The 26,305-nt window shown below is 40.1% G+C and overlaps 1 protein-coding gene across 1 annotated transcript in view; it reads right to left on the reverse strand.

Annotated features, from left to right (window-relative positions):
* Nucleotides 1-18,180: 18,180 nt before the first annotated feature.
* The window catches only part of LOC108927221 (BMP/retinoic acid-inducible neural-specific protein 1), a 97,833-nt gene continuing 89,708 nt past the window's right edge, over nt 18,181-26,305 (reverse strand). The window contains exons 7-8 of the mRNA XM_018740358.2: nt 25,329-25,551; nt 18,181-19,327 (exon numbers count right to left, since the gene is read on the reverse strand). Of these exons, the coding sequence (XP_018595874.1) occupies nt 18,187-19,327; nt 25,329-25,551 (1,364 nt within the window). The 3' untranslated portion in view covers nt 18,181-18,186. The remainder of the gene's footprint in view (nt 19,328-25,328; nt 25,552-26,305) is intronic.

The following is a 26,305-nucleotide window of genomic DNA, read 5'->3' on the forward strand; positions in this document are numbered from 1 at the left end:
TGCCAAACGAAAACCTGACCCAAACCCATCAATTATGTAAATTCTAGCCTGCAAGAGGACTTTTTCTCTTATTTACTCCAACTAAATCTTCCCCTAGATGAGGAAGATTATAATGCACTATGATTGTGACTTCTGCTGAAGGTGAGTATAGAATGTCTGTAAGAGGGGCATTTGGTGCATTACTGCATTTTAACATTCTATTCTTTTTTTTATATATAAAGCTGTTCTCAACAAGGTGACACAGAGCACTGAACAACAGAGCACATACAGTGGACACTTACATGACAACAGAAAACAAAATCAATGTAAGGAGGTTTTTTTTTTTTTTCATTTTTGAATGCAGAAGGCAGTTTATTAATGTGTTGCTCTGAATTGATGACTTAAAATTGTCCATTGTGTGTTTGAACAAGAGAGTAAGAGAGACCGATTGCCCTACAATGGCCTTGGGTCCCATCAAAGGTGTAATTATATTATAGTTTTTCAGGATAGACAGTAGACCACCACAACTGGTACTGAATATGTAGTAATGAATGAATGAATGAATCTGTCTTGTAACTGAGAGTAAGAAAAAACTCAAGAAAGTGGAAAAAAAATACACTTCATGGACATTTTGATCTGTATTTCAGTTGAGGTGACTGTAATTGAAACTTCTTTAAATTAAGCTTTTAAACCTGTTGTTTTCATCAAAGGTCACATATTTGGATCTTATGTAACTGGTGACATTCATACAAATAAAAGCTTTAGTGGCAATATTAGTGACAGTATCTCTGACAAACAAAAGCTTTGTTCAAGTACTGATATTGTATGTGATACAAAGCAGTGCAGAGACACTGAAACTAGCTTCATTTCTGCTGATATATTTAAGTTTGGTCCAATTGACAGTGAAGGCTATAAGTCTTCCAATAGCACAATGCGGTTGCTTTGAGAGTCTGTTTGCAAATAGCTGATTAACTCTTGAAAGTGGGTTTTGTGGAGCAGGGAATGTGCTTTGACATTGCCATTTCTCTCTCCGTGGAAAAGATTCAAACACATTGATATTCTCACTGAGGTGTGAAAATGAGTGTAACAACAAATAACTCACAACAGTGATTCGGTGGAAGGTTGTGTTGGGTGTGTGTGTGTGTGTGTGTGGGTGTGTATGTTTGTGTGTCCATGTGGCAGGGTTCTTCAGTCCCGCATAAGCCAGTGCCTGTGGTTTTATCTGTAATTGCTCTCTGCAGAGCCCTGAAAAATTATTTCCATTAAACATCAGCAGCATTAAGAGGGAAATATGAACGCGTTGCAGCTGTGAGTCAGCTACCCTGGTCATCTGTAGATGACCACAAAGATGAGTGAGGATCTGTGAGGTACTCCATCTCTGGAACAGAACAATATGACTCCACAAGACCCCCAGCTTCCTGAAAACACAGAAAGATCACACAACCACATGCAAGCCAGGCCTTTGGACATGCACTAGAATAGCATATTTAAACTGAACTGCTCTAGAGAGACTAATGCAGCATCCACCTGGACTGAACCATGTCCAGGGCACAGAATCAAAAAGTCACTACCTCTAATTTCTTGACCCTTGAAGTGCTTTTAAAGTAATCCTGTTAGCCCAGGTCAATTCACCATGCTCCAATTACTCAGAGCTGCACATTTCTCTTGTTGACCATGTGTCTTTGGACAGGACAGATGGAAGCCTGATTACAGGTGTAGGTCCAAATGATACTGCTGAGTCATGGCGAATGCATCTGAGTGCACTGGAAATTGAGATATTAAGGAAAATAATACCAAAAATTTTTGCATAAAATACTGACTTGGCTATAAGGGGTATAAGATACTAGATACCTCCACAGCACATATTTCAGAAATTAAAGAATATACAGTATGTGGAATATATATATATGGACCGGGTCCTGCTCTCCGGTGGGTCTGGGGTTCGAGTCCCACTTGGGGTGCCTTGCGACGGACTGGCGTCCCGTCCTGGGTGTGTCCCCTCCTCCTCTGGCCTTACACCCTGTGTTGCCGGGTAGGCTCCGGTTCCCCGTGACCCCGTATGGGACGAGCGGTTCAGAAAATGTGTGTGTGTGTGTGTATAAATATGTATATATATATATCTGCGTAATCGTTATTTTATCTTTAACAAAAAGGCAAATAACAATTTAAAAAGTTACAGATACCACTGACCCAAAAAACAGGTCATAGTAGTACACGTAATGAGTACTGTAGCCTGAAGTTATACAAGTGTCTTTTGGTTTAAGTAACTTAAACATATATAAAGTACAGCAATAGAGTATTGAAAAGGATAATAAAGTTGGCTGTAGCCCTATGTTATGTCTATATATACCTTCATGGTTTCTCCAGCGGTGCCAAAGTTCTTTTCACTTTCCGCACCAAAGCAAAATTATTTCCTCAGAAATGTCAAACATAGAAAGACCAGAGAGCAAAATGAAGCACAGACTGTCAGTCCCTTGGGGTATAAGATTTCATCTGTTTTATTCATATTGGAATTTATCGTTTCTAAATGTATGTAAAACGTGGGAAGTCTCCAGAAGTCTATGCATAATTACTGCACTAAATGCATCAATCATACTCTTTTAAAAGGATATGGCAGTAATAAAAATAGCAATTTTGTAATGTGTCCAATGTGCCATTGATGCCATTTTGCAAGAAAGCAAAGCAAAGAAGATTGCTTTTGTTAGGGGTACCACAGTGGCACGGCGAGTAGTGTTGCTGCTTCACAGGGCCTAGACGATGCCTGAACAAGTGGGTTTGATCCCTGCTCAGTCTATGTGGAGTTTACATGTTCTCCTGGTGTCTGTGTAGATTTCCTCTGGATGCTCTGCTCTCCTCTACCAGTCCAAAATCATGCAGTTCTGGTAAATTGATGATTCTCTATTGCCACCAATGTTGTAAATGGGAGAGTGACTCTATGTGTGGCTACCCGGCAATGGGCTGGAATCCCGTCCAGGCTGTAACCCCCCCCCAGCCTTGCACCCAAAGCTTTGGGGAAAGGCTTTGGAACACCATTACCCTGGGCAGAACGAATGATTTTTGAAAATGAATAGATTACTTTTGCTACATTTGGTGAAAAAAAAGGTCTGAAAATGGTGAGGAAGAGAAATCAGGTAACTTATTCATAATGAACATATGCTAACAAATGAAAGTTGCAGGCTTGAGTCCCAAGCAGGACCTTTAAGTAAAATATTTCATCTGAAATATTGTAAGAAAATAGCCAGCTTAATAAAATGAGTAAAGCTTAAAGTCACTTTGGATAAAAAGGTCAGCTGAGCTACAAAATATTGGTAATAAGAATAAAGATTAAGCAGCTGGCCTTGCCCAATGGTCTCCTCGGCCTCATCCTGCTCTCTGGATTATTACAAGAATGGATTTCAGTGGTTCAATGTGAGTGCAAGTCCAGCTACCAAATGCTAAGTGTTCTGGATGCCTTGCTTAAGCCTTGGGCAAAGTCTTACTGTCAAGCTTTGTTTTTACAGACTCTGTTTTATTGCCAAAAACAAGCGTGTGCTGAAAGTTAACCTTAAAAATTGCAGGCAAACAATAGCTTACTAAAATATCCCCTCAGCACCAATTTTTAATTACATCTGCACCAGAATGGTGGTGTGAGCTGGGGGTGCAGTGATTAGGGCTCAAATCCCATTTACGATGTAGAAACCCTGAACTGCAACAGTAAGAATACCCAGCTGTATAAATGAGAAAATCCATCGTAAAGTTTGTTATTTAACACTGTGTGTCACTTTGCACAAAGGAGTCAAATAAATCACTGTTTATGTCTGTGAGGTTTGCATGTTTTCTCTGTGTTCGCTTGGAATTCAACATACAGTCCCAAGATTTACGTATACAACTGAGCATTTTTTTTGCCCCAGCAGATCAGGATAAGTACTTTCCTCAAGGGTACCGTAGCCGGAGGTGGAATTCAAACCTTTGACCCTCGGATCAAAGGCTCCAGCTTGAGATACTACACTACCTGCTGCTCCCAGATATTTAAATTAATACATGTAAATTTATTTTGGCAAAGTAAAGGGTAAAAATGAGGGAAGAGCAAAGGCAAGAACTGGTGGTGGTTTGTGTGCAGTCTCTCTGACATTCACCTTAACCATGAAAGATTAATTAAACTGACACAGTGTTCATGTGTTCCTCAGCATGGTCCCAATTATTACAGGAATTGACAAAAGCAAGTCTAGCTATCATAGCTGTGAGTCTCCAGTGGACAGTTATCCTGCCTCAGTCCCTGGTGAGCACTGAGTATTAGCCTGCAAATAGCTGGTTAGGAACATTGTTTAAATTCAGCGTTAGATCTTTAGTTAATGCAGCGATATCAAAGAACAGCCACTAAAAGCTATGTTCATGCCTTTTGCTCAATAAAAAAATACAATGCATAGTTAGAATAGCACAGTAAAAGGCATGGGACTATTCAAGGACCCTTTAATATGGCATCATTATTGCTGGCCTTGACTGGTTGGAACAAAGGCTGAAATCACCTCATTGAGTTCTTGATGGATGAAATTAGAATAACAATAACAAAAGATTTTAATTTATGCATTTTTATAAAATGTATGTCAGAGGGCTTCTCCTCTTTAGACATGTGCTCACTTTCCTTGGAATTAAACTTCAAATCCTGTAAATAATGTAATTATTTATAATTAAATTACTTTCTGTTCATTTAATTCTTACTTTTCTTATTTAATTTATTAGTGTTTTAATTAGAGTATAAAAATCATTACTATCATTTGACAATATCCAATGAAGAAGAATAATGCCATTAGAGGTTGAGTGGCAATTTGTAATGTTTGATTTTGAACTTAATTTGACCATATTCATCACAGGATATAATTTGTAATTATTAAAATGAAAAAAGCTAGCAGAACAGGTATTTTTATGCAGTACTATTAACGTAGTGGACATTGTACTATACAGCTTGCAATAATTATCATTACATGTACTGATTAAGTTGGTTATTAATCTTTAATTTTTAATTTTCAAGCATAACTGATTGAGAAAAATATCTGTTTAAAAGGAATTTTATCACAAAAATTTCAGCAGACCCTCTACATGTAATATGATTTGTTGTGAGGTGCATTGTGCAGAATATCAAAATTAACGGTTTGTGTGACTCAGAAATTAAATAATGAACTTTGTAGCAAAATCGGTCATATAAGCTACGTGTTTAATATTTCATTATTTTTATTCAAGTACTTAATTTTTTATCACTTAGCTTAATAATTAATTTTCTCAACTAAAGTTCCAAAACATAGAATAAATTTTGATGTGTGAATGTATGAGTATAATAATGCAAATGAGTACATTCTTGAGAAATGGTGCTTGTTTTTTATACAACAAAAGTGTCCATGTGGCTTAATTTAGCCTGAGCTGAATGAAACAATTCCCTTGATGGGCCTCTGCTTTCAGTTTGGGTTTATCCAAGGTTGCAGGTCAAAGCATGCAATGATTCCCTGTCTTGAACTGTTCCTTCTCCATTTTCTTCCAAATGCCTTGGGTAGGTGGTCTTCCCATCTTGGTGGAGGCCTTACATTTACATTTACATTTACATTTACATTTATTCATTTAGCAGACGCTTTTGTCCAAAGCGACGTACATCTCAGCAAAAGTACAATTTATGCATTACATTAAGAGAAAGAGACACAGCTGCAGACATGCGACTCAAGTAAATCTAGTTTGTTACCTATCACTTGCTGCACCGAGGTTCCTTGTTCAAGTAGGTGCATAAAACAGAGGATAGACAAATCCTGATACCCTCCTACCAATTTTTGTATTTTTTTTCTTTATTTATTTTTAATATTATAAGATACACAAGTAAACGAAAACAGTTCCGGAGTAGTGGCCGAATAAAGGCTTTATCTGGTGATGCTCATGAAGTTACGGTGCATGAGCATTTACACCGTACATGAGCTGGAGAGACCTTGGGCGAAATGGGTCCGGAAAAGGTGAGTTTTCAGACCCTTCAGGCCTCCCTTCTCTTCTTTAGATCGGGTGGCAGTTCATGTCTCTAATTGTCCATCTGATGTATTTTATCCTTGCTATGTTACCTAGCCATCTCTTCTTGCTGTCATGCAATGTTTCTAATTCCTTCTTTTCTTTGTGAGTGCCTTATGTGGTCTATATTATCTATATCACAAATTCAATTCTTTTTTTTTTTGTTGGTCACTGGGTGGTGAACATACTTTTCTGTTTAGCTAATCTGGTTTTCCATGTATCTCAGCCATAGGTTAGATTACGGAATATGTGGCTGTTGTGCAAACAGGGTCATTTTTTAATGCCTACTTCCTTGTTGGGTTTTATCACAACCCCGTCACAACACAACATATCTGGTTTCAATGAACCTAATGAGCCCTAAAACGGTTTGAAGTCATATCACTGGTTATGGATTCTTGATCAGTGCTTTACTGCTTTCCCTGTGATTATTAATATTATTAACTCTGTTCACCCAACACTATTCCACTTCTTCTAGAATACCCTGTGTGTCTTCGTTCCGTGTCCATCATATTACCCGATGCACTATAATTCCTTGTTAGCACTGTGCAGATATATTTACTCTCCGTGGTTGGGATCATTGCACTTTACATCCGTGTCTGTATGGTACAGTAAAACACGTGCATGTTTGTTTTATGTCAGGATGTTACAGGTTTCCTGCTTACAGTTCATTTGAATGACTTCCAAGCTGCTCTTCTTCCATCTATTCCTTCACTTTTTCTGTGATTTTGCTTATTTTGCAATGTAATACTAACATTGTTGTTTATTATCCACTTGGTTTAGTTAGTTTCAGGCTATATTTTCTTTCAATTTTTTCTAATTTTTTAATTTTTTTATTAAGTTTGAATGAAACACCAATAAAATATTAACAAAAATTAAGATTTTTGCTTCTCCATGCCTTCCATTCTGTTCCAAAATGTGGCTGTCATGACCCCAGGGGTTGAAATCTCTGAGGTCTACCAGAGGTGCCACTCAAGATCCATGTAACTGAGTCAACACAACTCTTTTCACCTGACCAGTTCCCAGCCATATAAAAGGGTTAAAGACACATAACTAGTTTGTGGATTCTTGATCAGCTCTTTACTGCAATTGCCTTGCGATACATGTTCCCCGTTCAGTGACCTGTTGCCCAACTTCCTCCTCCAGTCTGTTTCTGTTCCAGTGCCCAAACTCCTGTCCTGTCTACGCCAGTCCTTCGTGATTCTGTCCAGGTCCCATATTCGTCTTTGTCCCACCTCGTCTATGTCATGCTTCTGTGCATTAGCTCTGCTCACATAACCTTGTTTCCCTTACTTTAAAGACACTCCATCCATCTTTCACTGTGTTAACCCTGCACTTCATTTCCTGATTTGCACTGTGCACTTGTATATACTGTACACTCTGCATATAAAACCGTTGCACTTTTTATCTGTGTCCAGACAGAGTTACAGCAAAATATGTTCGTGTTCATTTCACATTCAGTATTGCAATGACTTTGATAGATCTGAACCTTAGGCATTCAGTAACTGTGAGGGTAAACACTAGTTCTGTTCATTGGTGGCTTTACAGTGTATGCATGTGATATTCTACAAATGCACTTTCACAGATCTTGTTCAGACTCTGCTAAGGAGCAGCATGCAGGATATCTCTTCATAGAAGGCCAAGACAAAGCTCAAAGAAGAATTCATTTATGCGTGTTGACATTAGCCCCATTTGTAAAAGACTTACTTTTTTATTGTGTCAGATAAGAAACCTAATTATTCTACAAAGAATATAAGTCTGTCACATATTATTCTACCCCCTCAAAGGAATTTACATTTCAAAAAGCAGGATCTAATTACCATGTCATTGCACAGTTCAATAACAAAGATTATAATTTTATAATAAATCAAATAGCTTTTGAATCATTGAAATTACTGTAATTGGTTCTTTAGGGGTATCTGTGCCCATATATCCAAGAATACATTTGTGATGGGCATATTTAATAGACTTTCTTTTCACTTATGTACAAAATGTTGATCAAAGGAACAGCTGCTTGAATAGAAACTGGAATATACATTGGGAGAGATCCTTTTTTAGCTAAAATAGAATGCATTATTTATTTGTGGTTTGGTCAGGTGCTTAAATAGCCACATTTTTTGTTCAGATTTGAATTTTTCCTTTTGGTAAAAAGAAAAACACAATTGTAATATTTTTTTTTCCTTCTGGAAAGTTTTGTTTCGAGGTTCAGAACAGACTCTTAATATTATTTGCTTTATTCTTTCTTTCTTAGAATTACGGAAGTGATAGGCATTTATTATAATTAATTCAATTTCAACAAGTGAAGATTTCAGCAGGTATGCAAAGTCTTCATTTTTTGGTTTTGAAAGTCATTGAAATACTCTTAATAATGAAATTCTTAAAAACAACAAAACAGGCACAATACCATATTTTTTTTTAAAAAAATGACTTAACTGATGAGTATTATTCCAAAGCCATAACTTGAACACGTCAGCCGAAGTGTTGTTTCTGTTTAGACAAAGCAGTGTAAACAAGGAAAACCCAAAAAACATCTTGAAAAAACGGACGAAATTGTTTTACCATGATTTTTACTTTTTTTTGTTCATTTTTTAAAGATTGTTTTAAAATGAGCACTATATGCTGTAAATGAATTTTAAAAAATTAAAAAAGCAACCTTTTATTGACTTTTTTGCATTTCATAATCTGAACTAATAGCTTCATTGAAAATGTTTTGGCTACAAAGTTCAATATTGCATTTCTGAGCCACAAACTTTTCCTTTTGATGCTCATGCCTCAGTTTTAAAAGCATATTGCTAAATCTACATTACCCTTGTGAGGGACCTTTGGAAGAAACTACATCACCTTTGTAAGGTTGACTGGAAAGTACAAACAATATAATTTGTCATTAACTGACACAAAATGCAATTTTAGGCAATATAAATGTGAATACTTTGACTAAACTACTGTCAGCGTGAGAATGAGAATATGCTTTGTATAATTTAATGCTATCTTACTTTCCATCAAATGAAGAGTGCATTTGTGTAATTTGATATGATTTTATTCGGTAAATGTAATCCTGTTTTCTTTTCCAAATCTGATTTAAAATACAGGGGAGAAACAACAATTAGCTCAAAGAAGTAGAGTTATTTTTTGAAATTCCACTTTTTTGCTGAGATTTTAAATGAAAGTGCACACACACACACACACACACACACACAAACACAAACACAAACACACACTCTCTCGCTCTCTCTCTCTCTGTGAAGTTGCTTGTCCCAAGCAGGGTCACAGCGAACTGGAGCCTAACCCAGCAACACAGGGTGCAGGGCTGGGGAGAGGACACACCCAGGACGGGATGCCAGTCCGTCGCAGAGCACCCCAAGCAGGACTCGAACCCCAGATCCACCAAAGAGCAGGACCCGGCCAAGCCTGCTGCGTTACCGTACCCCCCCCCCCGAAGAAAGTGGCTTCTTAGATATTTTTTATCCATTCAAATTTCTAGAAGTTCCTGAGACTGCTGACTTCAGTATATTCATGTTTGATCATTTCACTGAAGGCTTCAGTAAAATAACATAATGATTATAGTTTACGGCTTTTTACAGTAGATTTGTCTCACAGCAGGTCGAAATGCGAAAGGAACATCACAGAAAAGGCAAAACGAGTAGTCCAAAAAATATTATGTCAAGGCTGTCTTTCGAATGGAAACTCTCCTTAAGGTACAATGAACTAAAACAGTTATGGGAAAAAAGTAGCAAAAATGTAAAAAATTTATTTTATCAAAGGTCTCTTGCGTGTTCTTGTACGACACCTGGATCATAACTCATGGGCTAAGAGGCTGGTGTGGCAGGTATTTCATGAACAGTCAATACATGCAGTAATAATTATCATTGACTATAACACAGTAAAGCAGGTATGCACACACACACACATTGTCTGAACTGCTTGTCCCATATGGGGTCACAGGGAGCCAGAGCCTAACCTGACAACACAGGGGGTAAGGCTGGAGGAGGAGGGGACACACCCAGGATAGGATGCCAGTCCGCCACAAGGCACCCCAGACGGGACTCAAACCCCAGATCCACTGGAAAGCAGGACCCGGTTCAACCCACTACACCACTGTTATATTCAAACATCCAACAAATTTTAATAGTTGCTTTGCACTGAACTGGATTAGAGTGATCCAGAGTCCATCCCGAAAGCATTTTGAGCAAGGCTGGGGGAGGTATCCTGAAGAGAACGCCAGTCCATCGCTGGATAGCCACACACAGTAAAGGTAATTTAAAGTCAGCAATTCACCTGATCTGCATGTCTTTAGACTGTGGGAGGACAAAATACAAACTGTGTGTGAGCTGTCGTTTGGTGCAGGCGATGAGGAGCATGCAGAGTCATGGTCAAAAACAAGCAGGGGTTGCCGAGGTGCATACACTGGTAAAGGGAAATAGCCAGTAGACAGGGTCCAGTAAATGATGCCGAAGGTCCAAAGCCAGAAGAGCAAAACAAGGGGCATAAGGGGGAGGCAAGGAGGCAAGGTCGCGGTTCCCTAGGTAGCTGCTGTTGCTCGAATGAGGAACGGTGCGTTATGGGGCCATCCTTATGTAGCCCATCCCTTGATCTGCCACAGGTTCGGTCGTCTGGCATGCGGGCATCACACAAACTCTCTGAGGGATCGAACCCAAGTTCTGTGAGACAGTACCATTACTTAATTCACCATTGTGCTGCCCACATTATATACAGTATGCATTTATGTATGTCTGAACTATTTTTCAATACTTTTCCCGTTATTTTCTGTAGTTTCCAAAGACTGACTAAAGCTGTCTCAGCAGAGATTCTGCCAGTATCAGGGTTTAAGACATTTTCTTTTAATAGCGTGGTGTCCTGTAACACCACAAACATATTGCAGCACAATAGCTTACGTCTAAGAAAAAAGCAGAAATAATATTTTCGCTGCTGTGAGCGCTGAAACAATAGCAGCCGGAAGCTGTTTACCGTTGCATCACTAGTGGCTTGAGATACATACGCATGATTTGGTGTGAACCTTTTACAGGTGAGTTTATACTAACGAGTGTATTTAATCTGTCTGCTTCCCTCTGTGCCCTGAGGAAAAACACATACACTTATCTTCAAACATTTGTGGCTAAATAGGATTCACATTGTCTGCATAATGGATTTGAAATATATCTATATATTCTTTGTTTAATCTTTTGTTCATTCCTTTCTTTCTGTACCTTTATCCTCTGTGCAGGATGACAAGCTATGAGGCTTTACCCACATTGTCTATGCAAAAAAAAAAAAAAAAACATGATGATAAAAATCAGGGTTGTCGGATCCTTGAAACCCGCAAAATTGCTTTAGTTAATAATAATATTACTTATACATCATCGTGACTCAAGACAAATTTGAAATGTTAAGAACATTTTATTTTTCAATTCTAGCATTTAAGGAACTTTAAAAACTATATATATATATATATATATATATATATATATTTTTTTTTTTTTAAGAAAATAACCATAGATGACAAAAACAAAAAAAAAAAAAACAAAACAAAAAAAAATTAACTTTGCCCAAAGAGTAGGAGGGGTATCAGACCGAACAGAGGACACAAAAGAGCCTGGACCAAAGTGCATGTTTGTTTATTGGAATCCAAAGGGTTAGGCTGGTATTTGTGGTCAGGGACAGGCGAATGGTCGGGCGATCAGCAATCCGGGTGAGAACGAAGATCCAAAGACGAAGTTGAGAGAGGAGGCAAGTGATTGGGAGCAGGGAGACGAGGAACTGGGTTCGGGAGCGTAGGGGAACAGGACATGGAATGTGGTAGCTTTCTTAGGCACAGAGGGGATGTTGTCTCTAGTGAGACTCTGCAATGGGATGGTGGTGGACTAACTTCCTTTATACCTGCTTGGGCTGAGTAGGATCAGGTTCCTAGGGCATGGTGCTGCGCGTGGTAAGGGGATGTTTCCTTTCATATTCCGTAATATAAAGTAATCATCCCTTTGTCACGCCCAGCACCACCTTCCTCTTACCCCCACATGACTATGAGAAGATCGAGAAGTACCAAGGGCTGAAGGAAGAATTGGAATGAATATTGAAGGTGAAGTCCAAGGTGATCCCAGTGGTAATAGGAGCACTCGGGACTGTGACCCCCAAACTGGGAGAGTGGCTCCAGCAGATTCCAGGAACAACCTCTGAAGTTTCTGTCCAGAAGAGCGCAGTTCTTGGAACAGCTAGGATATTGCGCAGAACCCTCAAACTCCAAGGCCTCCGTAGAGGACCCGAGCTTGAGGACGATACACAGACACCACCACATGTGGGGATGGGAGGAAGATTTTTATACATATATAAAATATATGTACATACTGTATATATATGTGCACGGCTCTGGCAACCTGTCCTGGTACACTGATATATCTGACTACCACTGGCTGTGATTGTTAAACAGCATCTTACCATGACTCCCCTATTTAAGCTCCCTCTGCACACAGTGAAAGGATCCTTGAGATGCTATACTTGGACTTCGACGAACTGATGAATGACCTGGAATCCCAGTACCGGATCTCCGTCTACTGTTCTGAACTCCTCCCCGATGCCTCGCCCGGACTAAAATAAAGTTACAGCTGAATGAAGATCAACTAAACAGAGTATAAACATGCACACATTTACATAAAGTATAAAACACATACCATAGGAGGCATGCCACGGACAGAGTCACCTGATGAGATAGCATATTTTCCATTAACATGTCTTTAGGCTCTGGGTTTCCTTACCAGCTTTGCTTGTCATTTTCTAGTGCTGTGACATAAACCTCAGAGGCCACAAACTGTATAGGGAAAAAAATGAGCTCTGTCTTTTTTCAAGTGAAAACACGCAAAACAACATTTTCAGCTGCCATACAGCAAACGTTTAATTTAAACAATCTATATCCACTGGTATATACAAGATACACATTTTCAATGATAGCATATTTTCCATTTTTATCTTATCTGTCTTCAATCACCATTGTGTTTTCTAAAATTATAGAAAAAATAATTGAAAGTGACCTGTATTTCCACAACCAGCTATTACCTGGCTGAAATTTTAACACACTTTTAAAAAAAAAAAAAAAAAAATTTAAGAAATTAAATATTAAGACATTCTGACAAAGATGTATTCTGTTTCACATCCTCTGTTTCCAGGATACAGGTTTCCAGGTGGTCTCTGTACCACCACATCACTGCAGTGGGGAAGCTGCTAATGAAAATGAATGGATGAATGGAATTGTTATTGAATATTTTTATTTATGATAGGTTTATGTGAAGTTTTTACAGAACATAGCTAGTGAATAGCTAGAGGAATATCTGTATTACACTGTTTTTATGTGTGAATTCAGAATTTTGGAGAAAAAAAATTAGGAATACATTGTTGATGGCAAATGTGTTAGATCAGGAGCAGGGTATTTCACAGTATGGACACTTGTGTAACAGGGATTTTTTCTTGCTACAAATCATATTTAATTCATCGTTCAGGTTATTGTTTTGTGTTAATGTCATCACATTCAGTCTAAACCTCATGATGGTACTTTTAATGAAAGTGTTCCATTAAACCAGGTCAATCTCAGTTTTTGCAACAGGGCTGTAGCTAGGAGTTCTGGGTCTCCTGAGAGAATATTGCTCTGCCCCGCTGCCATTTAATTTGAATAAATTGATTACTAATGGAATTTTTGTGGTTGCTCTCCAGGTGTGGGCCCCTACAATCATCATCACCATTCATCTCGCTAGGGACAGCCCTGGTCTGCAAGGTTGCATCCTTCATAAGCAGTGTCTACTGAACATCGAAGAAAGACCCCTTTCTCCTCCACCTCGCCTCCTGCAGCCTGGCCCTGTTTACCACAACTCTGTCAAAGGACCTCTTTCAGCGCATACAAGGTGCCAGAGTCGTAACACTACGCCCCGCGAAAGAGAGGAATTTGTCTGACATTCCTGCACAGAGGATTCAGGGAAACTGTGAAGTTTTATTATTGGTCCTATGAAATCTGCCTGCTTGGCAAAAGCTCACTTTGTGTTTAATGAGAAATGTCATGAAGTGTTATTTTTTTGGTTACTTGCAGCTTTTTTCCTGTTGGTGGTTACTCACACAATCTGTGTCATCACGGCCTTTCAGAGCTGACATTATGTCTCTCTGTGTGGTCCTTCTGCTGCCAAATTTGTGTTGCTAATAATAACGAGGCAAAATGATATGAAGGGAAAGAAACAGTGCCTCAAAACTGCAGCACAACTCCAGCATCCATATCCCCAAAAATTTGAACTTAGTAACTAGCTGTTACATATAATAAACTGTTGAAGTTTTTTTTCCCTTTTTTATTATTATTGTTTTTTTTGGTAGGGGGTGCAATTTCAACCAATCAGAAGCACAGATCTCTGAACGTGCTAGGAATATTGTATACTTTGAACACATAAAGTTCATGTAGTCGCTGCCTCACCAGATTACCAACTTTTGATCCAATGCATCCTTCAGAGTGCTTCTGTTATTGAACCTGAAAATAAAAAGGTGGTCATTTTCTCTTAAAATGGGTCTTTCCACTGTTCTGCTCTAGCAGCGATGCACAGGAAAACACAGCCTCAATTAAAATGCACAGCAGTGGCATCCTAATTTCCAGCCCTGTTGAAGAAAACAGACCCCAAAGAACTCCGTAATCACACTCAGCCATCGAATAAAACATTATACATTTGGATATTGTTTCTCGCCTAATGTTTCTGCATTTCAAAATAGTGTTTCACTTATACAGAATTTAGCTAAAACATTACAGTAAAATAAAAACAGCAAAGTAAAATTTACAGAAAAGTAAAAATCTAATCATGTACGATCCATTGTTTGAGTTAAATTCCCTCTCTGAGTAATGACTTCTTGGAGATTATGTGGCCCACTTGTCAAGATGCGTAGAGGACAAATGCCAATTAATTGAATAGGAAACATTCAGAAACTGCAGCCTGGAGGCTGACCTGAGGACATCCAAAGCCAAGAGCATAGAAAATAGATTTTAATGGACTTTCTTTCATTTTAGTTGGTGCCAGATGCAGCCAAAGCAAAGATGATGAGCAGTCTGGAGTCTAGTGGAACATTTCCTATTGTCATACGACAGGAAATCTTATACCTTGCTTTTTAATTTTTTTTTTCTTAAAGGGGCGTATAAATCAAAGAGTTTGATAACAAGGATTTCAGTGGTGCGTCATCACTATTGAGTTCCTGTGAAAGACAATTTGCTGAATAGAAAAATTACATTTTTCTGTCTTGCATGGAAAAATTTCCTTTGGGCAAGTGTCAAAGCCTAGTAAAGCATAAATATCTCAAGTAGTTAAGTTTTCCATTTTTGATATCCCTGTTTTTTTATATGAATTTTTTTCCACTGCTTTGATGAATCCAGGGTGGAAGATGAGACCTGTTATGTGCCATCTGAAAGAACCAGATCCATCTTAATCATCTTAGTTGTTTCAGCTGTGATCAAAGCTTGGGTGTTTTGTGTGGGCATGATTTTGAAAAAATTATTTGAGCTGACTGACTAAAGACTTAATAATAACCATTCACACAGATTTAATCGTACAAATTGCCGTTCTTCCATCTGTTTCTACCAACATGATACATTTTTCTACCATTCTACTTAACACATTTTTGCACACATACACACACACATACTAACACATACATGACACTGTTTACCCAAACGAACAGCTTAAAATTTGTACACACAGACAAACTTTTTTCTTATTAAATATAGCATTTAATGCGAAATAGATTAATTATATGAAACATTCATTTGAAGAGAGCTACTATAATAGTTCCAACAGAACAGCAAAAATTACACACGGACAAGGAATTGATTGCTGTAACATCAATTAAATGTACTCAAGGTATAGATGTGGTGGGAGTCTGTACTCAGCGTTACAGGTGTGAATGAATGACTGTGTGCTTATGCATCATGTACACGCTTGTGAGACAAGGTTTAAGTTTTAAGAAGCCTCTGCCATGAAAAAACTCAGAAAATGAAAACTGACTGGTGACCCATCTCTCTGGATGAACATTTATGTAATATTTAAAGAACCTAAATATAATATTCTTTCAAGTTGTGCTAGAATTTCCCTTCCTAAATTCCCCACACTGCAGTTTTAAAGCAATACTCGCCATACCTCAATCCATCTGAATTATATTCTCTGCTTTACAATAATTCAAGTTCAGCCTCTGATGTTGCAGATATATCAGTACAATGTCACTATTTACAAGTAAAATGTACATTAGATTCATATTCACACTGTGTATCGGATCTATATCTCTTTCTGAAAAGACTCCTTTCACACATGCACGGTACAATGGCATTACACAACACCGCCTTAATGAACGGCTCAGCTCAGAGCAAAAATAAATAAGTAAATAAAAATACCGAGGCATCGGATCAGCACTGAATGACAAGAGTTTCCGAAATTTCAGTAGTGTGAGCTGCTTAAAAATAACATCCTCTCTTTTCCATTTTAAGCCTCAGTACCTGTTAATCCTGTAGCATTTGTGTGTATATAATAAAAAATGACCCTTATATAGTATGTTAAAGGGATAATAACAGGCACTTAATCATACCGCAAACATAATAAGAATCTTTTTTAATCAATATCAAAAAATAATTTACTTGGATTTAATGTTGGAGTGTGTATATTTAAAGAATAAGATATGTATGCTGAGAGAGTGAAAAATCATCTACCGCATTCGAATAAAAGAGGTATAACTTCTCATTTTTGTTTGTTAAAATGTTTTTATTACTTAAATCCACATCTTGCAAAGGCAGTGTTTTAAACCTTTGAAGCATGGGGATTTGCAAACAATAGTTTACAAAATAAAAACTGAAAGCTAAATATACATACGTATATAAAGGAGATTTGTAAACTAAAATCATTATAAAATTGTTTGTAGTCTGATGCTAGTCCGTAAGAGTCCTCGGTAATGGCTTTTAAATTGTTATGCCTTAATCCTACAGTATATACATTTTTGTTTCACTTTATCATCCATTATATATACATATACTGTATATAGTATATATAAATCAAAAAATAAAAGCTAATTTTTTATGTACGGGCCATTTTTCACAGCGAAAAATGTGTACAGGCCTATTCGTCATCTGCATCCCCCTGGGAAATGGATGGCTTTTATGTGTCTGTCGCAGATGCGCGTGAATGATCGATGTTCAGATTTGCTCTCACCCCCAGAAAGTCTGACGCATCAGCGGTCATGGGCCGAATGCTCTTTTTTTATTATTATTTTTCTCTGCGAAGCCACATGAAATAGCTTTGATTGTTCATGTTCATACTGACAATATTGCACCCAGGCACCATAAGTACAGACAGCTTGGAGATTTGAAACAACATATACTGGTTGGATTCCAAACATTGGAGATTATGGGCGTCAGACAATGAACATTCATTCTCCAAAGATAAATAACCAACCTGTAAGATCTAATGAAGAAAAAATATAGAAATCCCAGGATGCCTGTATTTTAACAGGATGGATTTTGTGACTACTCATGTTGTTTCAATTTAAAAACCAGCCTTAACGTTTGTACGAAAAGACTATTTGTGTTGCACTGAATTACCGTATACGACGGACATCCTTCTCCCCAACCCCGTGCTAAATGCAAAGTTTTTGCTATAAGTTTTAACATTATGTCAAAGCAAAATCAAATATAAATATCTGTGAAGACCATCCATGGTTACATTGTTCCACTGATAAAACATTGCATGTTAATTATGTTCTGTATTTACCCACTGTAGTAGTCCAACAAAATAATGATTTTGGTAAAATAAAAAAAGATGATATCTGGTCTACCTTTACATTTTTTATTAGATTAAAATGTTTACTCAGTTAAGAATGGCAGTTATCATTAAAGTACCTTTGCTCCCTCAGAGTAAATTCAAGGCCTCTTTGTCAGCAAATGTTTTTTTTTTCTTTCCTTTCTGTACGTTCTGTAAGGAAATGATAGACATGCTTGGACAAATATGGTACAGTCTTGTTAAATGGTTTGAGTTACTCTTTTTTTTTCCAAATTAAAAAGTTTCGTCCCTTTTTTGTATTTTAACAATTACATTTACAAATTTTCCAACAGTACATCAATAAGCAGAACGAAAAAACATCCAAAAAAATTGTTTGCCGTGTTCAGTTTGTTCATTTGTTTGTCTGCTTGCTTGTTTAATTTGCTTTCCCTCAGCAGAGTTTGGTAGTCAGACGATCAGCCTGTTTCAGGATTTCGGTGTTGTACATGTCCAAAGCATGGTTGACCCGGATCATCTCACTGTTGTTGAGCTTCAGTCGATGCTTGAGCATACAGGAGAAGAGATCCAGCTGGGGCTTCCCGGGAGCTACTGGAGGGGCCAGGCGATTGATCCGATCTCTGATGTCCAACAGCAGCAACATGACAGAAGATGACGAGTAGAACTGATTGCCCTGGGTGTAGGATTGGTTGACCTGCTGCACGGCACTGCGGAGGAGATCAGCGTTGAAACGGAGGCTGTAGCCAAACACTTGGACATCAGAGATCTTGATGTAGATCTGCCTCTTGTTGGGATCTGAGAGGTCCACGGGTCCCTGGCCTGTGTCGTTGCGCAGGGTGGTGGGCATCTTGGCCCGGCTGCGTAAGTAGATGTGTACCGTCTCAAAGAAGGTCTTCCAGCGATTGCCCAGCAGCAAGGTCCAGTTGTAGCACTGCGAGTTCTGCAGCCGCACCCTCTCCCAGCGTGGGTACCCGTGCTCTCCGAAGGGCATGCTCCAGCCCTCTGAATGGCTGCCACTGAAGGGGTTCACATAAACAAAGAACATGGGGTCAATGCTGCTGTTGCGCATCTGGCAGATCTTCATGGAGAGCCCAATGATCATGTGGAGGTAGTCCATCCGGTTCTTGTTGCTCTTCAGAGTGAGGGACATCCGCTTGCGCCACCGTGGGTCAAAGAAGGTCTCCAGGCGGATCTCATTGCTGATGAAGGTAGTGTGCACATACAGGCGGGAATCCATCTTCTGCAGAAGGTACTTGAGCTCCAGGTCCTGGAAGTCCAAGTCCGTCTCAAAGCTGATGAACTGCTCACTGCGCTCCGAGTCCACATTCTGGGGCTCACAGCGGCCACGGTACAGCTTGTAACCCTTGTTGCAGGACCCACACTGTGAGATGTTGGCCAGGCTGCACATGGCGCAGCTGTTGTTTCCGCCGATGATGCAGGGGATGGGCCTCTGGCATAGGTTGACCCCAGTGTGGCACACACATGTCCGCTGGCTTTCCAGAAAGGTGCCCCAGAACCCGTTCTCGTTGCAGTAGAGGAAGGACTGCACTCTGTTTAGCCACTGCAGCACGGATCTAGACATCAGGAAGCAAAACAAGAAAAAACACAATGATGAAACATTCCATTAATTACAGTCAATTGAAAGCAACAGCCTCGGTGTCACAGGGGATTAAGTGGAGCCAGCAAAAGTCAAAACACCGCAACTGTCCGTCACAGTCCCGTCCTGATGCTTCAGGCCTCCTGCTTTACATCCTACTTGGAGTGTGTTGACCTCTGTTCATACGCCCTCCCTCTCAGGGCTCTTCACTTCATGATCACTTATCATCTCAACGATCTTTTAACATCTGCTGGATGAGGGCAAATTTTGATTGTGAGAGGGGAATGTGTGAGTTTTAGGATGACATAAATTAACCTACTTTCCAAGGATAACTCTGATGACAATCATTCCAGGTGGCCAGCAGAACACGCACACACTTGTCAGGTACATGCAAGTAATGAGATGAGAAGTTCCTATTGTTTTTACAGCTGATTATTATTGCTGTTATTAGTTCATTGCTTGGATGTTGACCTGTATTCGGCTAGGTATTTTACTGGAATGGTAAAGGGCAAGTACCTTGATCAGCATTAGCAGGGGCATCAGTAGGGAGTGCGACCTGAATATGCAACCTTCATTTTACCTTCAGGCTTATGTCCTTAACCGCTACACCACTAGCTACACTTATAGAATAATCAACAAACAATGCAGTAAAAAAGGGGGCAGAAATTACTATTTGTGAAAGAAAGTGCCGGTCATAAGGAACAAACAGTTTTGCTTTCACCTTCCCCGTAGTGTTTGTTCTTTGGAAGTTATTGACAAGTTAATGCCTCCTAATGTGCTTATCAAATAAATTGTTTTGTCAGAACTTAACATAATGAAAGAAGTAGACAGTGGATTACAGTATACAGTAATTGAATTAAGTGGTTTTGTGTGAAAGCGGGTCCTATTCAAAATATCAAATAAATGTATTATCTTAAGAGAAAATGCTGAAAAAAAGTTGAATGAAACAAGAAACATGTGTTGACTTTATCTAAATATGAATCACAGAGAATCATAACTATGTACTAAAAGAAGTAATTTTACCATACACACACACTTCCTGAACCGCTTGTCCCATACGGGGTCACTGGGAACCGGAGCCTAACCCGGCAACTCAGGGCGTAAGGCTGGAGGGGGAGGGGACACACCCAGGAGGGGACACCAGTCCGTCGCAAGGCACCCCAAGCGGGAGTCGAACCCCAGACCCACTGGAGAGCAGGACCCGGTCTAACCCACTGCGCCACCGCACCCCCTATGTAATTTTACCATATAAACAAATTCATTTTGTGTATTTTGTACCATGAAAAAAGAAGAGAAGCCATGTGTCACGCCCCCCTCGGCACAACGAGGAGCACCTGTGGCTGATCAAGGGACGGGCGCATAAAAGGGAAACGCTGAGCTCACACACAGATGCGGAACCTTGTTAAGTATTGTTACTCACCTGCATACCTTGCCTTCGCTTTCCTGACTTCCCTGAGCCCTTGTCCTTGCCCTCGCCCACGTCCTCATCCTCACTCTCCTCCTCATATCCCCGAACCCCCTCCTGTATCTCCACGACTTCCTGGTTCACCACGACTCCTTGCCTGTCTTCGGATTACATCTCTCGGCTTTTCCCTTTGACCTTCGTTCGCACATCGGTGACCCTTTGCCTGTTTTTTGACCATGTTTCCTGGATTGCCCCCTGAAAGCCCTTCCTGTGCTCCGCACTTGGGTCAGACGCTCCCGCCCCGGGGGAATTCCGTGACACCATGATTTTTCCTTATTAATATAAATGCATGTAGGTTTTGTGAGTGTAGCACGGTATAACAATGAGTAGTGCTGGTGTCTCAGAGCTTTTAGGCTGTGGTTTCAGACATCAGTTAGAATGTGGATCAGTCTGTGTGGAGTCTGCATGTTCTCCCAGTTTTCTCATGGGCTGCCACAGACAGTTGAAAGACATATGTCAAGCATTGTTGAAGCGCTTCCAAAACTTCTCTTAGAGTGGAAGGCATGCAAGCCATGAATGAACTTCAACTTAACCAAAAATACTTACAGATGCATGGCTTTGTGATTGTTATGCATTCATTTATCTGGCATGTTTCTCCAAAATAAGTAAAAATGTTGAGCTTGTGCAATAAGCTACTTACAATAATTGGCCCATTTATATGGCAGGGTAACTTTTAATGTATCAATTCAGGGTAAATGACTTGATCAAGGGTACCATAGCAGGAATTTGAATCTACATCGTTTGATTTCAGGAAAACAGCTCTAACCACAGCACAACTCGCTACCCATGGTCAAAACTATGCATTGTTTTTATATATAGCCTTGTCTGTGTGTGTACAATCTGATTATCCACTGTGTATCAGTTTCACTAACTACTGTTTTATGTGATCTCTCATGCTGGATGCAGTAATGGCATGTTATCATATTCGAGTCCTTTTATATTCTATTACTTATTTCCTCACAACCAGCCTTGCTGGCTCCTGGTTTGCCACAGGGGATGATATGGAAATGACTTAGAAATGGCTGTGTGGGTTGTTTGTACAAATGAGATCCTCATAGTGGTAATGGGGTTGCAGACTGCTCTGGTTCTCGGAACATATGATGGATGCTGTCATAAGATTTTTTTGGAAAAAATATGACCATTCCTTTCACTCGATATTAGTTTTGCTGATTGGCTCTTTGCATTTATCATGGCTGTATTGTATTTATTCATTTGTTTGTTTGTTTATTAATCATACTATTATTTTTTTGTTACTTTGCCCAGCAAAGAGCTGGCTTCCTATCCTGGGTGTACCCTGTTTCACACTTAAACTGTGGACCACCAAGTCTCTGATCTGGACAAGCAGTTTTTAATAATGGATGGATAGATTATTATTCCCCTTCTCCCCATTTTCATAAACTGCTTGTCTCAGTTCAAGGTTGCTGTAGTCTGCAGTCTATCCTGGAAACATATTACCTGCAGTAGTGAACACTCAAGATCTGATGGCAGTCTCTTGCAGGGCCGCTCCACACACAGACACAGAGAAAAAAGTTTGGAGTCACCATAAACACAACTTTGGACAGCAGAAGGAAACTAGATCATCTGGAGGAAACCCATGCAAACATGCGAAGAACATGCAAATTCCATACTGACTGAGACAGATTTGAACCTACATTCCAACCTAAAGTCGAGGAGATGTGAAGGAGCGGTTCTACCTGCTTTGCCAATGGTTAACATATTTACAGTAATTTACACACGCAGACACTTTCTGAACCGCTTGTCCCAGACGAGGTCGCGGGGAACCGGAGCCTAACCCGGCAACTCAGGGCGTAAGGCTGGAGGAGGAGGGGACACACTCAGGACGGGACGCCAGTCAGTCGCAAGGCACCCCAAGCGGGACTCGAACCCCAGACCCACCAGAGAGTAGGACCCGGTCCAACCCACTGTGCCACCACACCCCCCCCACAGTAATTTATTTGCATGTAAATCTGCTTTTTCACAATAATTAAAAGTACAACCTTGAAGATGGCGATATATTCTGACACAAGGTTATGAAAAAATCATGAACTTTATAAAAACATAAGACCCCTTCTTCCTTAAAGCATTGAAATAACCATGTATTTCACTGTTGCAGAGTACCAAAATCAGAGCCATTATCCATATAAAAAACAGCTCTTGGTTTTGCTGTAATAGGTCCAAGTGTTTAATTTCATGTATGCACCGATTATCCTCCAAATGAATACAATATTTAATCACGTAACAGCGTGTAATTAAACCAACACCTAAAACGTGGGCCTCGCAAAGAGCTTTCAATGACTGTTTTTGCCCAAACTAATGGCTCGCTCTAATTGCAGCCATTTGTCACCGGTCGCACCTGATTAACTGCACTGAGTGATCTGCAATAACAAACATGAGATCCGAGCTCTGGGTTCACCTGTGCCAACAGGTATTGGAAGAGACTGAGTGACAAGTCTATTGAATATGCCACTTTTTCTGGGTTACTCAGGTATGCATTGATTTATTTGCACCATATTACATCATTACAAATAATAATGACCACTGTTATATAATGATGTGTTTTGTCTCGGGGGGGGGCGCGGTGGTGCAGTGGGTTGGACCACAGTCCTGCTCTCTAGTGGGTCTGGGGTTCGAGTCCCACTTGTGGTGCCTTGTGATGGTCTGGCATCCTGTCCTGGGTGTGTTCCCTCCCCCTCTGGCCTTATGCCCTGTGTTGCCAGGTAGGCTCCGGCTCTGGTCCCCCGCGACCCCGTATGGGACAAGCAGTTCTGAAAATGTGTGTGTGTGTGTGTGTGTGTGTGTGTGTGTGTTGTCTCCATTGATTAAACTAGTGTCTTAAATCTGTATAATAATAGTCCAGAAGCATGTGTTTCAGGTAAGCCATTGATTATTTCCTGGTGTACACCACCCCAAGCTTGCCCTTGACAAGTGGTTTTTGATAGTAAATTAGTTTTATCAAATTTATAATACTCTGGAATGCAAGGAACTGCTCTTGTATGGTCAGTACTAAGAAGTTTTAGTAGGTCTTTTGGATATTGTTTATTTTATCAAGATGTGAGGCATAAATAGGATTGCCCCTAAATTTGGTGGACTCATTCAGTTGTTCTGTTTGGACATTAATAAAGGAAAACCACAGTGTCGTTGTTAGGTTAAAGGAGACACTCAGGGTTCATGTTGTAAAAACGATTACATGCCCTTGCCTTGGAGGTCTCGACCAGCAAAGTTGCAACACACTGCATCACGCATGTGGACACGCAAGCATGCACGATGTAGCCGACCGATGAAAAAGGTGAAACAAAGGGCAATGCCAAGTTCCCTCTGGTTGAGTTGAGCAGGGATTCATACTTTCTGACAGCTATGGGATCCTCTCTTGCTGTATGTACGTGTGTGTGAGTGTGTGAGTGAGTGTGGGTGAGGGGACACCATAGCCCTGCAGCTGAATTTCCTCCAGCAGCCACTCCTGATGCAGGACCCCCCTCAGGGACCCCTGAGGCACAACTAAGATATGGGATAAGCTTAAACATGCCCACACACATACTGATTACTACTGTAGGCCAGGGGCCGCCTGTTCCAAATATCCTAACCTACCCCAATCCACCCTCTCTGCTCAGCATACATTAATTTCATTTTGACTTCTTGCACTCACAGTACTAAATCACAGCAGCCGTTGTTTCCACAGAGGATTGTGTTTACAGAGCACCCCTGTTGTTGATTTTGTTGATGACTGCCTTGTTGGGTTTAGAAACCATTATGTCGGTTTTCATCAAAGTGTGTCCTCAAAGGTATTATGTATGCTTTAAGATGTGTAAAGCACAAAAACAGACAGAAATTCTGAGATACTATTTACCTTCTGTCCAAATGCCTTCGTGTTACCTATGTCATCAGGCTAAGTGAAAGTTACGTCACATTATTTAGCCACATTTCATTACCCGTTAACGATTTTCATCAACCCACACATTTGGTACCCATGGTCGAGTTTACCAAAAACTTGACAAATCCAGTCGACCTCAAGTGAACTAAACGTTTTGCTCTTAAAATGCAAGATTGAGATTAGTTCTTTATCAGGTCCTTTGTCCTACAGGCTCACTTTAAGCTATCAGTCCCATTTCTCAGATGTCCAGCAGCAGCATAACATTCTGGAATTTGAGAGCTATACTCTCATCACACCCATTAAATCAGATGCGACCAGGATGGTGTCTTGAAATCCCATAGACTTCACAAATCAGTGTTGTGTTAAGGGTGGACTGCACCATACACAAGCACTAGGCAGTGCTAGGCTGTGTATACACTTGACTGCAATATTTTCACTTCCATGGCAGGGTGGATTCCCAAAACAAGTAGTCCTCAGATATGTCACGTGATTTTTTTTTTTTTTTTCCTACAGCTCCTGCAACTGCCTGCATGATATATTTTTGCAATGATCCCTTTTACCAGCTACTCTATTTACCATATTAGTTTACCAAAGTAGCCTTTTAATTAGCGATGCATGAGTTCAAAGCACGTGCAGGAAACCCACCTCTCTCTAGGCATCTGGTGGTTAGGCTTGTGGTGGCAGCGGATGCTCAGGCTGAAGAGCTTACGTGCCGTGCGCTGCATCTTCAGCCGCTGGGCCTCCAGGGAGCTCTGCAGCAGCCTGTAACGGGCCTGCAGGTCCCAGTCGCTCCCCCACAGCAGGTGCACACTGCTCACGGGCAGGAAGTGGGTTGAGGGCAGTCGCTTCAGGAAGGACTTGAACTCATCTGAGAGGGATGCAAACAGACAGAGAAGCAGTTTAATAGCAGTTTTTTTTTTTTAGTTAATTATAATTCTGTAGTTTGACTTAGCATTTGGCATAAACCCTTTTCCATGTTCTCATCTGCTTCCCCCACAGCAGCCAGTTACAGGTCCATAATAACCTGGGTGTCACTCCCACAGCCACCACACCTGCCACTGATCAGAGAGGAGAGGTATAAAGGGGCTGGCAAACCTGCTCGCAGAACCTTGAGCAGAGCAACTGCATCTCCAGTGTGTCTACGGAAAAGCAATCTCCTGCGTCCTTTTCCCTCGTTCCTGCCTCCTTGATCCTGGCCCTCGCTATTATCCTTCGACTACATCTCTTGTCTTGTCCTTCGGAACCATGTCTGCGACTCACCTGACCCACGCCTGTCCGTGACAGAGGTTTTTGCCTTTCCCCTTTGCTTTTGTATAGAATAAACGTACCCACATTTGGGTTCAACTGCAACATCGCTTCGCCATTGCCTCTTTCGAGATGACACTGGGACAAGGAGACATGATCATTCTCTGCATATGCACTTTACCAATTAATCTGTGATTAGCCATTATTTTCCACAAGTCTTACTTGAAAACTGTGTTTAAGATGTCAGAATATTTCCCCCCATTGCCATTTTAGATATGTCGAATACGCTGCCCCTGAAGAATGTACTGTAGAAAACTTTGTGACAATTTCTTGTAAAAATGTACAGTATTAAGTCAATTTTAATTGACTAGTTCTTT

This window comes from Scleropages formosus, chromosome 6 (genome assembly GCF_900964775.1).
Source record: "Scleropages formosus chromosome 6, fSclFor1.1, whole genome shotgun sequence".
In the NCBI taxonomy this organism is placed as follows: domain Eukaryota; kingdom Metazoa; phylum Chordata; class Actinopteri; order Osteoglossiformes; family Osteoglossidae; genus Scleropages; species Scleropages formosus.